This window comes from Psilocybe cubensis, chromosome 10, assembly GCF_017499595.1.
Source record: "Psilocybe cubensis strain MGC-MH-2018 chromosome 10, whole genome shotgun sequence".
Classification (NCBI taxonomy): domain Eukaryota; kingdom Fungi; phylum Basidiomycota; class Agaricomycetes; order Agaricales; family Agrocybaceae; genus Psilocybe; species Psilocybe cubensis.
Genome location: NC_063008.1, coordinates 2,541,242 through 2,556,127, shown reverse-complemented (window position 1 = coordinate 2,556,127; position 14,886 = coordinate 2,541,242). Strand labels below are relative to the sequence as shown.

At 46.2% G+C, this 14,886-nt stretch overlaps 7 protein-coding genes across 7 annotated transcripts; 3 read left to right on the top strand and 4 right to left on the bottom strand.

The window, feature by feature from the left end:
- Positions 1-188: 188 nt before the first annotated feature.
- JR316_0011041 (Sesquiterpene synthase Agr8) lies at positions 189-1,696 on the bottom strand (the record flags this gene model as incomplete). The annotated part of the gene is made up of 4 exons (XM_047896705.1): positions 189-722; positions 796-1,084; positions 1,147-1,333; positions 1,513-1,696. The coding sequence occupies 4 exons, from the start codon at positions 1,694-1,696 to the stop codon at positions 189-191; spliced, it is 1,194 nt and encodes a 397-aa protein (XP_047744750.1).
- Positions 1,697-2,663: 967 nt separating this feature from the next.
- Positions 2,664-3,286, bottom strand: JR316_0011040 (uncharacterized protein; the record flags this gene model as incomplete). The annotated part of the gene is made up of 3 exons (XM_047896704.1): positions 2,664-2,953; positions 3,194-3,211; positions 3,271-3,286. 3 exons carry the CDS (start codon positions 3,284-3,286, stop codon positions 2,664-2,666), a joined length of 324 nt encoding a protein of 107 aa, XP_047744749.1.
- A 573-nt stretch (positions 3,287-3,859) lies between these two features.
- JR316_0011039 (uncharacterized protein) lies at positions 3,860-5,581 on the bottom strand (the record flags this gene model as incomplete). Its single annotated transcript, XM_047896703.1, has 14 exons — positions 3,860-4,088; positions 4,151-4,176; positions 4,236-4,276; positions 4,328-4,399; positions 4,455-4,493; positions 4,551-4,667; positions 4,721-4,775; positions 4,836-4,912; positions 4,965-4,997; positions 5,060-5,083; positions 5,142-5,167; positions 5,235-5,326; positions 5,388-5,420; positions 5,483-5,581. 14 exons carry the CDS (start codon positions 5,579-5,581, stop codon positions 3,860-3,862), a joined length of 963 nt encoding a protein of 320 aa, XP_047744748.1.
- Positions 5,582-6,533: 952 nt separating this feature from the next.
- Positions 6,534-8,331, top strand: JR316_0011038 (Eukaryotic translation initiation factor 2 subunit gamma; the record flags this gene model as incomplete). Its single annotated transcript, XM_047896702.1, has 7 exons — positions 6,534-6,683; positions 6,742-6,757; positions 6,810-6,937; positions 6,995-7,370; positions 7,427-7,897; positions 7,966-8,217; positions 8,288-8,331. The coding sequence occupies 7 exons, from the start codon at positions 6,534-6,536 to the stop codon at positions 8,329-8,331; spliced, it is 1,437 nt and encodes a 478-aa protein (XP_047744747.1).
- A 428-nt stretch (positions 8,332-8,759) lies between these two features.
- Positions 8,760-11,198, top strand: JR316_0011037 (uncharacterized protein; the record flags this gene model as incomplete). The annotated part of the gene is made up of 3 exons (XM_047896701.1): positions 8,760-8,975; positions 9,032-10,502; positions 10,561-11,198. The coding sequence occupies 3 exons, from the start codon at positions 8,760-8,762 to the stop codon at positions 11,196-11,198; spliced, it is 2,325 nt and encodes a 774-aa protein (XP_047744746.1).
- Positions 11,199-11,637: 439 nt separating this feature from the next.
- On the top strand, positions 11,638-12,973 carry JR316_0011036 (Apoptosis-inducing factor-like protein B; the record flags this gene model as incomplete). Its single annotated transcript, XM_047896700.1, has 5 exons — positions 11,638-12,115; positions 12,163-12,194; positions 12,255-12,452; positions 12,507-12,794; positions 12,854-12,973. 5 exons carry the CDS (start codon positions 11,638-11,640, stop codon positions 12,971-12,973), a joined length of 1,116 nt encoding a protein of 371 aa, XP_047744745.1.
- Positions 12,974-13,177: 204 nt separating this feature from the next.
- JR316_0011035 (Diadenosine hexaphosphate hydrolase) lies at positions 13,178-14,022 on the bottom strand (the record flags this gene model as incomplete). The annotated part of the gene is made up of 3 exons (XM_047896699.1): positions 13,178-13,348; positions 13,412-13,618; positions 13,669-14,022. The coding sequence occupies 3 exons, from the start codon at positions 14,020-14,022 to the stop codon at positions 13,178-13,180; spliced, it is 732 nt and encodes a 243-aa protein (XP_047744744.1).
- Between the last annotated feature and the right edge of the window lie 864 nt (positions 14,023-14,886).

Sequence of the window (14,886 nt, the reverse complement as noted above, 5' to 3'; positions counted from 1 at the left end):
ATCTGTGACTTCTTGAATGAATTATGTATCGCTGCGCACAATTTTGGAACATTTCGTCGTTTACACTGTATACACTATTTAACTACCCCTATGTCAAGCCAGATCCTAGTTAGTTTGTGAGCTGTGTTAATGCCCCTATATTGTACAATGTTGTCAAATGAGAGAAAATAACTAATGTAGAACATCTTTTATATCTTCCATGCCAGGAACTTCCTCGCCATATTCTTGAACAACAGTCCTTGTACCAAGTTGATATACCACCAGCTCTGGATCTCCATGCGAATCCTATCCAACTTGGTTCTGGAAGATGTACCGCCGAGTTTTTTTGACTTAGAACCAGGAGCCGTGGTAGCGCCCATATCCGTACTCTCGTCCTCCTGAATATAGTTCGCCTTTCTCGGACAGATAGTGACCATCCGCGTGTCCCTAATGACCAGACCATCACTCCCATGATACCGCTTTCCCTCGCAGCTCCAGTCGTCGTTCCCCCTGACCCACTGGCCCAGCCCGTCGATGTACATCCTCACACGCGCGTCGATATCCGGACCCCATGAGGGCATACGGGCCTGGTTGGAGAGGAAGCGCTCAATAACTCGGGAGGTGTAAGTGTCCATCCAATTGAGGGCGGATTGTAGGTCAAGGTTGTAGTCCCGCATGATGGGCGTGAGGACGTTGTGGTCCGCGAGGCCGCACGATATTTCGCGGATGTACGAGTGCATGTCCTATTTTCGTTTTTCAGTAAAATTCAGCACACGAATTTTATTAAGTTGGGAGAGATATAAATAGCACACGCACATTGACGAGAATGATCAGATCCACCGCGTCCTGGGTAAGCGCCTGTATAACAGGGTCCGACGTGACTTCTTCGGGAAGATCCAGGCCGAATTCGATGAGCGCTAATGTTGGGCGCGCGCCACATGTGTCGCGACGCAGGATGAAGTAGTCGTCGAACGAGCGCACGCGGTGCATAGCGCGGTCTTCAGCTTCGAGTGAGACTGCGCGCAGGTAACGCTCAGATGTGGCGATGAAGTGGGCGAAGCATGGCGAGCCTGGCTTGGCGAGTGTGGAGGCCCGCTTCCAAAATCTGGTAGGATTTTACAATGGTGTTAGTGCAGGGTAAGTTTTTACGGAGAAAATGTTGCGCACTGTCGTGTCATTTGTCCCAGGATGTGCGTCGAGGAGCTTGAGGGCACGTCTTGGTCAAGAGAATCTTCCGTCATATTTTCGATAACGATTGTAGCCAATTCATTGGCGACTGACGCGTCCGCGATGTCGGTGTATTCGTCGTATACAAAGTAGAAGTTCATGAGATCACATCCCGCACGGACGAAGTCTGTTTAACAAAAAAATGCAGCATGAGGATTTTGATGTCTCGCACTTCGCGATAGAAAGCAACCCTACTTTCGTCTCTATTTGAATACGCCAAACTGGCCAGCAAATCTGGAAGAGACGCGTCGCGTTTCGTTAAGCATAGGTCAAACTATGACTCAAACATAGTATGATGTTACGCACTAAGGTCGCATGCATCGAATGCCTTTTGGCCCTTAGATTTAAACGGGCGGAAAGAGGCTACCCAGGCACTTGACTCCTTTTTAGCCCTAGCATAGTGAGGACTTAAATGCCGAGTCCAGGGCCAATTTCGAAGAAGGTCGGGCAGTCGGTATTGTGTCGATTCTGAATTTCCAGATGATGACATTGTGGTAAAATGGCTAACTAGACTAAGACAACGGTCTGAAGCTGAGCAGTGCAAAAAAAAGGGGGGCGATATACTGTGCCAGAGGAAAACGCGGGCTTGCGTGTGGGTTATGCATTGCTTATATTTGCTCTAAGATCTACATCCCGAACCGGGAAAAGTTCATTGGCACATGTGGCCAGCGGAAGCTTGATAGGGAATCGTTTTCCGTGCAAATATTCCAGAAAAAAAGGTATCGTTTTCTATTGCCATGCAATTTTTTTTTAATTCCAGGCGTCCAAAGTGTTTGTTGGACGTGTGATTTCATTGGACGACAGGTGCGAGATGCCGTGTAATCGCCGACGGCCGCTTTGTATCACACGGGTTATCAATGGTCTTGACGGTGTATTCGACAGTACTTGGTAATTTCAGGGGAACCTCGTATTGATTTGCATGGTAGGGAATGAACCAAGGGCACGCGTAAGGAATCGATCATCTAGAAGGCGATTGAGTCAGGGACAAATTTGGGTTAGGTCATTTACTCTTCTCTTGAGAGTAAGCGAACAAAAGGGTTAGAGTTGTGAGTTTTCATTACCCACACATGTCGCTTCCGCCGTCCCGAGAGCGACAACTTTAATTTTTAATATGATAGCAAAGTTCAGACAGCGTTCAGACAGGCTTTATGGTAGTTGACAAGGAAAGAAGGTACTTCTCCACATAGTAAATTGCTGGTGCTGGTTATGAACCCTTTGCAAAGACGGTCTTCGGCCTTGGAAATGGAATGACATGGTTCCAGAGCCTAATGCAATATAGAGATCAAGTTCAATCTTCACATTATGGAGAGATGTATTTCAATGATACACCAGCCATATATACCACAGTCCGCGATGTAAAAACATCAAAGCTGTACACTTTAATCAGTTTAGTTTGATCTATTTGGCAGTGAATGCGAAGGTAAGTCAGGACACATACTCAAAAAAATGCAGCATTTTCAATCAGCAAACAACCCTCCTTCATTTTGTGCTGGCGGCGAAGCGAGACGCTGAGGGAACGACAGATCTTCTTCCCCCAACCTGATCATTTCCAGCTCATCTCTCCAGCTCTTGAATCTGTTTAACAGCACGTTGTCTCCGGTTTCGAGATCCTGCGAGCTACTCTCCTGTTCCAATATCGATATGACCTCAGAAAATGCGTGGTCGAGCTTGTCCAAAGCAGCATTCATCATGAAAGGGTTTCCGACATAGGTCTCAGGAGTAATACGCCTCGGAGGGGTAGCGGAAGCTGCATTCGGTAAATTTGAAAGAAAGAGGGCAGAGGAAATGGGGAAATGATTAACAACATTCATAACACTTTCCACAGGGTGCAGCAGCGTGACTTGCCTTTGCTTGGATCAGATTGGGGGAAAACCTTGGGATGTGAACGTAAATCCTTGAGATAACGCCAGGTTTGTTAAGATTTAGAAGCTTACCCGACCTGGATTTTCTATTGTAGGCGATGGCGGAAGCCCACTTTTCAACTGACCTGGAAATTTGGCATCAACTGTAGGGTAATGTGTATATAAGACTTGTTATATCCATCGAACAGGAAATACTACTCACATTCGTATTGAGACATGATGGGCGAATACAGAGACGATAGAAGCAGCGAGTTGGATGGAATACAATGGCAAAGACAATTTCAATCCAGCTGACCAGGTTCGAAACTCTTTTCAAGAAAAAGCTTGACCTATGACATAAATAAAACATAACGTCATGGATCAAAATCGTACTCCTGCGATTTTATCGGCACGGAAAACAAATGAAAATTCAAATAGATTACACGAAATGAAATAGGGGCATGGCAGGGCACATCCTAAGGAACAAATACACTAGACAGTACCAGGGAAGGGAAATATATGAGAAATACAATGAGAAACTGACTGCTAAATGCCAGATGGCGGACATTTTAGTTCCGACGGAAATGACCATGGGCTCCTTCCAAAATCAAGGTGTTCGGCCCAATTCTAATGTCAAGTGCTGGATCACACCTTCTCGTCTCCACCCAGTGGATATATCCGATGTCAGGACGGCAGCGGGTAGGCCTACGTTACAGTGGGGCACCACTAAACTCATAATCGACATTCAAATTGTCGAACACCAAGGGCTGCCTGTGACGTGATTTGTTGATTCTGAATTCATCTAAACGACATCATCGGATCCACTCCCGCTCGGCTCGCGCCTGCCATCTGAATTCTTCTTCCTCTGGCTGCAGGTGGAAGGTATCGTCGACATCCTCGTGAACGGTGGTAAATATGTACAAGGTCCCCGATTGTCGGTGCCGGTCCTCGATTGCGGGTCCATGCATTTGGGACCGTCGGTGCTTTAGGAGAAGGAAGATGACGCGATTGCAGAAAACGGAGTGCAGGTTGCATTGAATACTGTATGAAAAATATGGCCGGTTACTTAGGACTCGATATAAATATGAGTAGCGGTGACTAACGGTACGATGCTCATCTTGATTCCCGCCTAAGAAAATAAAAAAGATTGAGCGCTAAATGGCGTTTCTGCTTCCGAACATCACTCACCGTCCCTTTGAACATTATCACCGAATTTAACAGGCTAAAACCTGTGTATTTTGTCAAGGAAAACATTGGAGAAGCAAAACGCAAGAAATTACCCATCATGCAAGCACATTGCAAAATACCATTTTTGTACAGTCCACGGACCCATGAAGGAGACGGTATCCTCACTATAAGTCAACATTAGTCAGATATATATATGAGTACGCGTTCAAGGAGTCCTACTATGCTGTTTTGCCTTGATGACAGTCAATACTACAATGACTGCGTATCGACACTATATTCAGCTTCAAACAGGGCACTAAAGTAGTAAAAACACACCAAATTCACCGGAGAAGATCATAATGTAAAAAATAAGGATCCCCACATACGCGTTTTGGAAATTTGTGGAACAAGTCATCTTCTGGGTCAGGTTCGCAGGCAGCTCTGAAGCCCGTTCTATGTATTTATTAGCCATCGCTACCTTCATGAAGGAAACTTGACAATCATACTGAGTATATCGTGTGTAACTATACCGCCAAGGACAACCATCGTTCCAGGAAAAACCTATGGAAAAAGGATTCATCTTGGATATCCTCGGATGAAATTAAGTTACAATTTCCTTACAAGGATCCAAAGTATGAGGATGTAAAAAATCAAGCGCCGACGTCCCCAAACTGCGTAGGTGCGTAGAACAATAATAACTGCGAATCCAATATGAGTTTACGGAAAGATATGCAAATGAATTGGTCATACTTTGGGATGCCAGCAAACTACCAGTAGTTAACCCTACGAATTAATGTGAGTCAGAGTATGAGATGGTGTTGAATCGCAAAATTTTCACATAGTACAGCGGGAGCCACATATCCGCACGACTGTAATTGATTAGTCAACAAACGGAAACAGGGATATCAAAAGAGATGATGTAGGTACCTTGGCCGGCATAGGGGTAAATTTCGCTATCATGTGCAATTTCAATATCAAAACGGACTTCAAGGTCGACAGAGAAGATGCGACTTGCCATACATGACGAGAACAAAATTGACGAGAGGCAGGTAACGATTGAGGTAGAAGAGAAGGACGCCCATGGACCATGGACACGGCCACACGAATTCGACCTACACAGTGAAAGAGATATCAATGTCGACTCTAATGCGTGGGACAGGGGCTAGAGCTCACTTCGGATTTGAGGGTGCAGAGGTAGTCGTACAACTGAATACGGGTTTGTTTTGGTTGTGAGGCATTGGAAGTCCTGGATAGAAAAATGTACGCACCAGAAGAGATTGACTGATAATCCAGATACCCAAATCTAGTCGGACATATCGAGCGTTTTTGACCGCATCGCCCATATAACGGAAGGTGTCAGCGTTCATTATGGAGCTGCCACTGGTCCCTCAACGCGTAACTATTGCCTTCAGTGTCGAGATTGTGGGTTTGATAAGGCAACACTGCTCACTGGATGCGCTAATAGCATTCGCGACCCAAGTCGTCCTCCCCGTCGTTACGGTGGTCGGGTTCTTTGTCTGATATAGCTAGGGCAGCGTGCGCTGGACGCCAGCACGGCTATAGACCTTGATTATAGTTCGCGCGCAGCAGATGGTGCAAGTGGGATAAGAAAAAGAGTGCCGGGGTCGTCATGATAGACCACGCCGGAATTTGTTGCATATTTCCAGGGGCTGACTCCGAAAAATTATGTCTTGATGTCGGATTGGCCACCATCACAGGCCATCAATCCCATAATGTAGAGCAAAATTGCAATGGCCGTGGAGCCGCTACTCAGGAGAAGGCAAGAGTGACCGACTGCCTTGGTCTTGGCTCGTCAGACTCCGAGCTCGACGACCTCGCGCATATGCAATACAAAAGTTGCAATGGAGTTCTCAGAAGATAGGGTCTACTTCGTAAAACACAGCCCTGATTCAGAAGTTGTATAGCCAACGCAAGTTAATGCCTGAAGGCACATCACATCAGATTTCTTTAGGAGAGAAAAGGCCAACATATATCTTTGGACTACCTACCCTTCGCCGACAAGGCCACAACTATGACTTGCGTGAGCGTGCAAAGTCTGTAAAGTTAGTCAATGTGCAACCTATGTGGAAGTCGTCGGAATATCAATGGCGAAATTTATACCCTACATTTGATTGAAGACGGTACACAACATGGATTCACGAGAGAGCACACCAGCTGGCGTGCAGTTTCGGTTCGATAATCATCAAATTGAAACTCCGCTTATAATTTTCTAGTCACCATTTGCAGCGTATCTATCACAAAAGTCTAAAACCTGTCGTCCGTTTTCTACACAAAGCCCAGATCCTACGACCAGAGACCATGCCAGGCGACGAGACACTACAAAAGCGCGAAGAGGAGTCTGAGTCAGAGGAGGAGGACGATGAGGACGAGGTCATGGACGAGATCCCGACAGTCGATGTCGATGTTACCACATTAACGCCTCTCTCTCCGGAGGTTATCTCGAAACAGGTGCGCATACTTGAAGATCTTTTCTCGAATTTGTAGGGCTTATATGGGGCATTGAAAGGCGACAATTAATCTGGGTTAGTCAATTCCATCTTCTATAAGATGAAATTTATCGAATTTTGATCACAGGCACTATCGGTCATGTCGCTCACGGAAAATCGACGGTGGTCAAGGCCATCTCTGGAGTTATGACGGTCAGGTTCAAGAACGAACTGGTCCGAAATATTACTATCAAGCTTGGATACGCTAATGCTAAAGTGCGTCCTGCTGCATCAGTGTCGACAATCCGGCAGATCATCTAATCGTCTTTGCAGATCTACAAATGCGAAAACGAAGCATGCCCGCGGCCAGGATGTTACCGATCCTACCCCTCATCCAAGGAGGACAATCCTCCTTGTGAACGCCCAGGATGTGGCCACAGAATGAAGCTCGTCCGCCATGTCTCTTTCGTCGATTGTCCCGGACACGACATTCTGATGGCCACCATGTTGAACGGAGCCGCTGTCATGGACGCTGCCTTGTTGCTTGTCGCCGGAAATGAAACCTGCCCGCAGCCTCAGACCTCCGAGCATCTTGCTGCTGTCGAGATCATGAAGCTGGAGAATATTATCATTCTGCAAAACAAGGTCGATCTGATTAAGGAATCACAGGCCCTCGAGCACCAGAAGAGTATCGCTGCTTTCGTCAAGGGTGCGTCAATGTCCTCCCCCCTTCATACTCTGAGTTACTGAGCGGCTGATCTACAGGAACTGTGGCTGAATCATCACCCATTGTCCCCATTTCCGCCCAGCTGAAGTATAACATTGACGCCGTCAACGAATACATTGTTAAGCGCATCCCCATCCCCGTTCGCGACTTCCTTTCAGATCCCCGCCTTATCGTTATTCGTTCATTTGATGTCAACAAACCCGGTGCTGAGGTCGACGAACTTAAGGGAGGTGTAGCTGGTGGTTCCATCCTCACTGGAGTCCTAAGACTTGGCCTTGAAGTCGAGATCCGTCCAGGTGTCGTCACAAAGGATAGCGCTGGGCGCAACAAATGCAAGCCCATTTTCAGCCGAATTATGTCCCTTCACGCCGAAAACAATCTCTTGTCATTCGCCGTCCCCGGAGGCCTCATTGGTGTCGGCACAAGGATTGACCCTACACTTTGCAGAGCTGACCGTCTTGTCGGTCAAGTTCTTGGTGCTGTTGGTAAACTTCCAAAAATTTATACCGGTTGGTGTTGCATTTTCCGTTCGCCTCACAAATCACGACTGATTTTATTGGTTTGTTGCCGCCTACAGAATTGGAAATTAGCTTATTCCTTCTCCGCCGTCTCCTCGGTGTGAAAACCGAAGACAAAAAGCAGACCAAAGTCTCGAAACTCGTTAAAAACGAGCTGCTGCTCATCAACATCGGATCGACTTCGACCGGTGGACGTGTCGTCAGCGTCAAGGCTGATTTGGCCAAGATTCAGCTGACATCGCCAGCCTGTACTGAGATCGGCGAGAAGGTCGCGCTTTCACGTCGTATTGAGAAGCATTGGCGTCTTGTCGGTACGTCTTAATTTTCCTGGGTTTCATCGCTCGACTCTTGTTGACGTATTACTTTTCTTTTTCATTGTAGGATGGGGAAGTGTGCAGCGCGGTACGGTGATAGAAGTAGACTAGTCCATTCATATTGCTGTACTTCATGGCCGAGACGTCAATGTAATCCTAGATTCCAGCACACCTTCCTGAGGTGAACACTACGGTAAGAAGGCACCGGCTGTTTCGTTGCTCTATGTGTTCTAACTTCTATGGACATCTGGAGACCCCAGTAAGCTGAGTTGCACTTCATTGAATTTCGTACGTATCATCAACCAAATAAGGTGGTGTAAACAACACCAATCCCTGCGTGACCTTTATCCTCTTCTTACTGCTCTTACGACCAACGTTCATCTTCAATACAGGTACTGAAGGATTCATCGATCATCCTCAACCCAAAAGCCAGGGATTACTACGGCGATATGCCTCGGTTTTTGCCAGAACTCCGACTGACAGTCTGAAGTCGAAATGTTCAGATGGCAAGTTGAACCCGATGCCTTTGTGCCAATACCATGTCTTCCAACGATAGTCCAGATACCCCCGATACTCAGGCAAACGAAAATGATTTCCAAGAAGCTCCGCCTTATTGGAATCTCGATGATCCACTGAAGCATGCTCCTCCAAGGCCAGAAGGCGACCCATGGGAGACCCTTTTGAAGCCATTGTTGAAGAACGATAAAATGCGCTGCGATTCATGGAAAGACGAGGTACAAAACCTTCTTATTTTCGTGAGTTTTCTTTCATTGTGCTCGAGTCTGAGGGAATTGTAACGAAGTTTTGTGAGGCTGGACTGTTCTCTGCTGTAGTCACGGCTTTCATTGTAGAATCATACAAATCTTTGCAGCCGGATCCGAACGATACAATCTTGATTCTTCTGTCGAACATTGCAATACATATCGACGGCGCTTCCCGCTCTAATTCTACAGCACTTCCCCTCGTGCCGCTTCCGTTCTCTCCAACGCCTTCAGCTGTCAGAGTCAACACCTTCTGGTTCATCAGTCTTGTTCTCAGTCTGACCACGGTCCTCGTGGGTATCATCGCTCTCCAATGGCTGCGAGAGCACCAGTCCTACTCGACGAACCTCACGTCTCGCCAAAAGTATGCCTTGTTCATGATGAGAGCCGATGGATTAAAGACGTGGCACGTTCCCAAGATTTTCACGAGCTTGCCATTGCTCCTCCAGTCGGCCTTGATTCTTTTTTTCGGGGGAACCATCGACTTTTTGCATGCGATTGGGCACCTAGATGTCACCATCCCAGTTACTGTTATTATTGGCGTTGTCCTGATCTTTCTTGTTGCGACAACCATACTTCCATGGCTTCAGATGTTTGTGCTCTCCCTCAGACTCGCAACACACAAGGATCATTACCCTTCTGGTTCTGGGGATGAACGAGCATTGTATCCAGAAGAGATATACAACAGGCCACCCAGCCAGTGTCCTTATAAATCTCCTCAGGCACGCGCGGTCAGAAACCTTGGGATCACTCTGCATCAACTGCGGCATAGGATAGGCCGATACTTGCGCCGTTTGCACTACCGATATGCTCCTGGAGTGTTTTTGCCTCGCTTTCGGAAGACAACCCCCAAACCAGAAGATTTTAAACCAATAAACAACCTTGTTCAATACCCTATTATGCGTTCGTTCTTGTATCCAAAATGGACCGACTTTGATTTGGAATGGGTTGCCCTGCGTGATTATTACATGCGGGACGTTTTTAAGCATTCGATAAGCCAGCGTGGCCATGATGAACTAGAGACTGTGCCAATCCATGATATCATACACGGTCTACGCGAGCAAAGTCAACAAGATGATTTGTTTTCTGCGGCGTATTACTCTTTCACCGAGATCTCTCAGAAAATGTTGAAACCTTCCATCACACGCGGGATGTTCCAGAGCATCGACGATTTCTGTCTACAAAGCTCACACCTTCATGATCTTTTAGGATCCCGCTACGGTGTGTTGCTGCCCAAGTGGGTGGTTGCTGACCAGGCACCCTTGAATCTGCATGCCCTTGTAAAAAGACTATCGATTCCTTTGCACCAACAAAATGTGGAGGCATTCCTATTCTATCGTCAACATGGTATTGCCACCAGCATGAAGACCGAGCTTAGGATCCGCCTCTTAACCTATTTATTCCATAACAAGGATGTGATTGTCCCAAAGGATTTAAACCGCATTCCGAGATGCCTTAGATTCAGGCTAATAGTTGATGTATGGACTGGTCAATTGCCGTACAACTTGGACGAATTTTCAGGTATTTACTCCAGCTTTAATACCACTCAACGTATTATACTGAACTGAGCGATTTCAAGCTTATGCTACACCGATTGCCGATTTCACTCGAATCCTGTTACAGAAGATCCAAGAAAACTCTGATCCAACGTCGATTGTCAATAATGCATTGGTACGGCGCGAGATCATTCAACCGTTTTTAACGACCTCCGCCCATTGCGCTCTAGACGCCTTTGAATGCGGGGATGCTTTGAAAAGCTTGAGCGACACCTACCAGTCTATATTCGTCTATATAGAAGAAGCTCTGAGAACAGAAATGGTCCTGTGGACCCCAGAACATTGTCGCCCGAGCCTGTTCTTCTACACTTCGTCTGTCTTTGCGTACGCTGCTACCAAGCCTGACGGCTTCCGCTTCAGCCAATGGGCCTCCCCAAAAAATCACTTTCGCTCCATGTGCGACACCATATGTGAATACCGCCGACGTACCATCGATCACAGAATATCTGACCGTACCATCGAAGAACAGCTCGGTTACGAATATAGAAACCCTAAAAGATTTTCAAAGGCGTGGTGGGACCTGTTGGATTCTCGCAAATGGCCAAATGATGCTTTGGAATCTTCTTCGCGTGTTTCTATGGAACAACTGACACCTCTTCCAGACACGCCTGCACCCTCCCTCGTATCCTCACAAGGGTCAAAACTCGATTCTTTGCAGTGATGCGGCTCTTAATCATCATAGACATCTCGTACTAAAGGCTGGTGACTGTGGACTTTTGTTATGGTCCATTCAATTTCGATACCGAACAGGTTGTGTGTTTGCATTATATTAATATTCTAATTGATCCCTATGATATAGAGCCTATGCCTTACTTGTGAGGCTTGCTACTTGAGTCTGGCAACAAGTGATAACGAACACGCTACGGAACTCTGACATTATTGGATCATTTCAATCAGGGGCTACGACTATTAATATATACATAATACAATCACATGCTTTCTTTGACTAATTTTGCTTATTTTTTCTTCTCTGCCAAGCATTTCTTCATATCGGCCCACGGGTGACGATGGTTCAAAAATATTTCAATTTTTGTTTACGACGAACATCGTCAAGTAGAGGCATAACACATGGATGATATCTTCCTCAATCAATTTCACTAATGTCAAAAAAGAACGACGACCGCAAAAACATCGTTATCGTGGGCGGTGGTGCCGGAGGCTCACGGGTCGCTCACTCACTTTCTACCAAGCTAGATACAGCAAAGTTCAACATCGTTCTGATAGACGCACGTCCGGACTTTATCTTGTTGCCTGCAACGGCAAGAGCAGTTGTCTCCAACCCCAATAACCTCGAAAAGCGAATCCTCGTACCGCTGAAGGACGTCTTCTCCAAGAATAACGGCACCTTCATCCAAGCAGAAGTCACTGGGATCGAAAAATCCGAGAATGGTGGTGTTGTGGTGTTGTCCAACGAAGAGCGCATTCCGTACGACATTTTGGTCCTATCGCCTGGTTCAAGATGGACTGCACCCTTTGCTTTCCCGAATAACAACATTCGAGACTATTTCTATGCCAGCAGAGCCAACATCGAAGCCGCTCAGAACATCGTCCTGGTCGGTGCTGGGGCAGTTGCTATCGGTATGGATAAAATCTGCCTCCAAACTATGAGCTGATTGTCTCTGTAGAACTCGCTGGCGAGATTGCTGATGTTTACCCGGTACGCTCATCAGCTTCTGTTAACGATTGTAACCCATCACCTCATTGTTGTAATCTACAGAAAAAATCAGTCACCATAGTTCAAGCCGCAGGGATGGTTTTGAACAAGGTTTATCCGGACAAGTTCAGACGGGCGTTGGAAAGTCGGTTAATTGCACGCAACATCGAACTCATCTTTGGCGAATATGTTGAAGATACCCAGATTAAAAACGGCACCATCAAGACTAAAAGCGGAAAAGTCATCAAAGCAGATCTAGTGGTACGTCTGCCATACATGACGATAGCAGGGGATGATGTCAAATGGTGGTTATAGATATCGACTGTAGGTCCCCAACCCAACACAGAATTTATCGCCAAATCATTAGGTTCCGACGCGTTAACGGAAAATGGGTATATCAAGGTCGCACCTACTCTGCGACTATTGAACCATCCCAATATATATGCCGTCGGAGATGCCATTGATTATGCTGAACAGAAGCAATACATGAAGTCGATCAACCAAGCTAACATTGTAGCGGCGAACATAATCGCCTCCATCCACAACAAACCCCTATCGCCTTATAAAGGATCAAGAGAAATTATTGTCATTACTATAGGAAAAGTAAGCATTGTCGCCCGTTCCTGAATACCCCTGTCGATTCACCTATCTTTATTGTTCAGAACGGTGGTGTGGCATTCTTCGACGTTCTGTGGGGAATTGTTCTTGGAGATTGGTTCTGTCGCCTCGTCAAGTCAAGATCTTTGATGGTCAATAGGCTGAAATCACTCATTGGACTATAGATGTCGGTCTTTATTACCCTCTCGGAGGACTTCAACAGCTTTCCTTGGTTTCTTTTATGGGTTTTGTTCTTTGTTGAAGCCTGACTTTGTCGTTGCATCATTCTCTGGCTATTTGGGATATGATTTGTGGTGCGTATTATATATCGAAATACACGTTTATGATTGCAAAATAAGCCAACTTGGCCGATTTCGACCTCATGCGATTTAATCGCGAGGCACACTCCGTGTAAACTCGAGTGTCTTTTGATAGACATGCCATGCATATTTTAGGACGGGGCGCTCGCTATACCAAATCTTCTTCACGGCTTCATCATATGAGAGTAAGTGTGTCTCGAAGTGAAATTCTTCATCAGTGCGTGTTCCGGCTTCGAATTTCTGGTGTTCGAGTTCCTTACGGTCAAAATTCGCTGCATGAGCAGTTATTCAAAAGGTACTTACAGCATCCTCCGGTATCTGGCCTATGAACCACAAAGTCAGGTATACCTTCCCGTAATCATCAGGACCACTTTCCCCGGGGGGTTTGTTCGTGGTGGTCATAAATATTGGTTCCGTGTTGAGCACGGTCTGGTTGTTCCCATTTGTAAATGTTGGGTGGGGCTGGCGGGTCGGATTGACCACAGGAAGGAAGTGAACTCGATAACCCGACTATAACATGCATCAAACACAACCGATACTTGGTCAGGAGATAGACACACTTCTTCATGAGCCTCTCGTAATGCAGCTTGCTCGATGCACTCGCCGATGTCCTTTCGGCCCCGGGGAAAAAACCAATAATCCATCATCGTTGAATATAACACTATTATCTTCTCCGTATTTTGTTGGATAACCACCATCCCAGCACCCGTCATGAAATCGGTAGAACACCACGCATTTTCGGGAATGGCAGGTGTCGACCATTTTGATAGACTTGGAACTGGGATGGGCGGAAACTGATTGACCTCCGACTCGCAATCGGTAGATGCTTTCTGAGCGGTCGTCTCTGCCTGAGCTTCCTCCACAGTCTGACCTGATACCTTTGTCGCTTTAATATGAGCTGTGTTTGACTCCATATCAAAGAGAAAACGGGTAGGACTTCAGGTCTATCAAGGCTTTTAATTGTTTTAGTGCTTTCGGTAAGCTTCGCTACCGATCGAGTCTAAGCAAGTGAGTCATTTGAATTTTTGGGTGAGGTTAGGTTAGGTTAAGGAATCGGAACAAGTCGATAAAGTCCGATGATTAGTGACTTCCCGCCCGCTGAGATTCCGTTTTCTCTGAGGTGTCCGTTCTATGCCCATAATGAAAGCAATCACATTGCGAGAGGCTGTACTGCCGGTGAAAATTAAACTCAACATGGACAGGCGAAGTTGTCTAATAGGTTCAAGATACGATCGCTCCGGAGAGTTCAACTAGTTCAGGATTGGTTGGTGTACACTCTTGATACTTCTTTATTGATCGTTATACACATACTTCTTATTCTGTTTTCACACACGGGAAAAGCTAAAAAAATGTCGTCCCTAACTGGTAGACCTAGTTGAGGATCGTCAAACAGCCTAATGCCAAATGGTTTCCCGGACCTATTCTCGTGAAAGAAATTACAATTGTCAATACATACAACTCAAGAAAGATATGGAAAAAAGCAGAGATTTGTACAGTCAGTTGTGAGCTAGAAGACACCGACATCAAGCAGGGGATGCAAAGAAGCTGAAAATGATAATTTCTGCCAGTCCGCGTACTCTCCCAGCCTATGGTGCTATATCAACTTTCTTGCGTCAGATTTGAGCAATATCCCTTCAATTCAATTGTGCACCAGAGTTCTTGAACCCACCCTCTAAAATCATGAACGCATCGCTGTACCTTATCTCCAATCCAGTTGATCAGAATGATTAAGCGTACGGTGCTCAACAGTAGTGTAATTGTGCTAACAGTAGTACAAG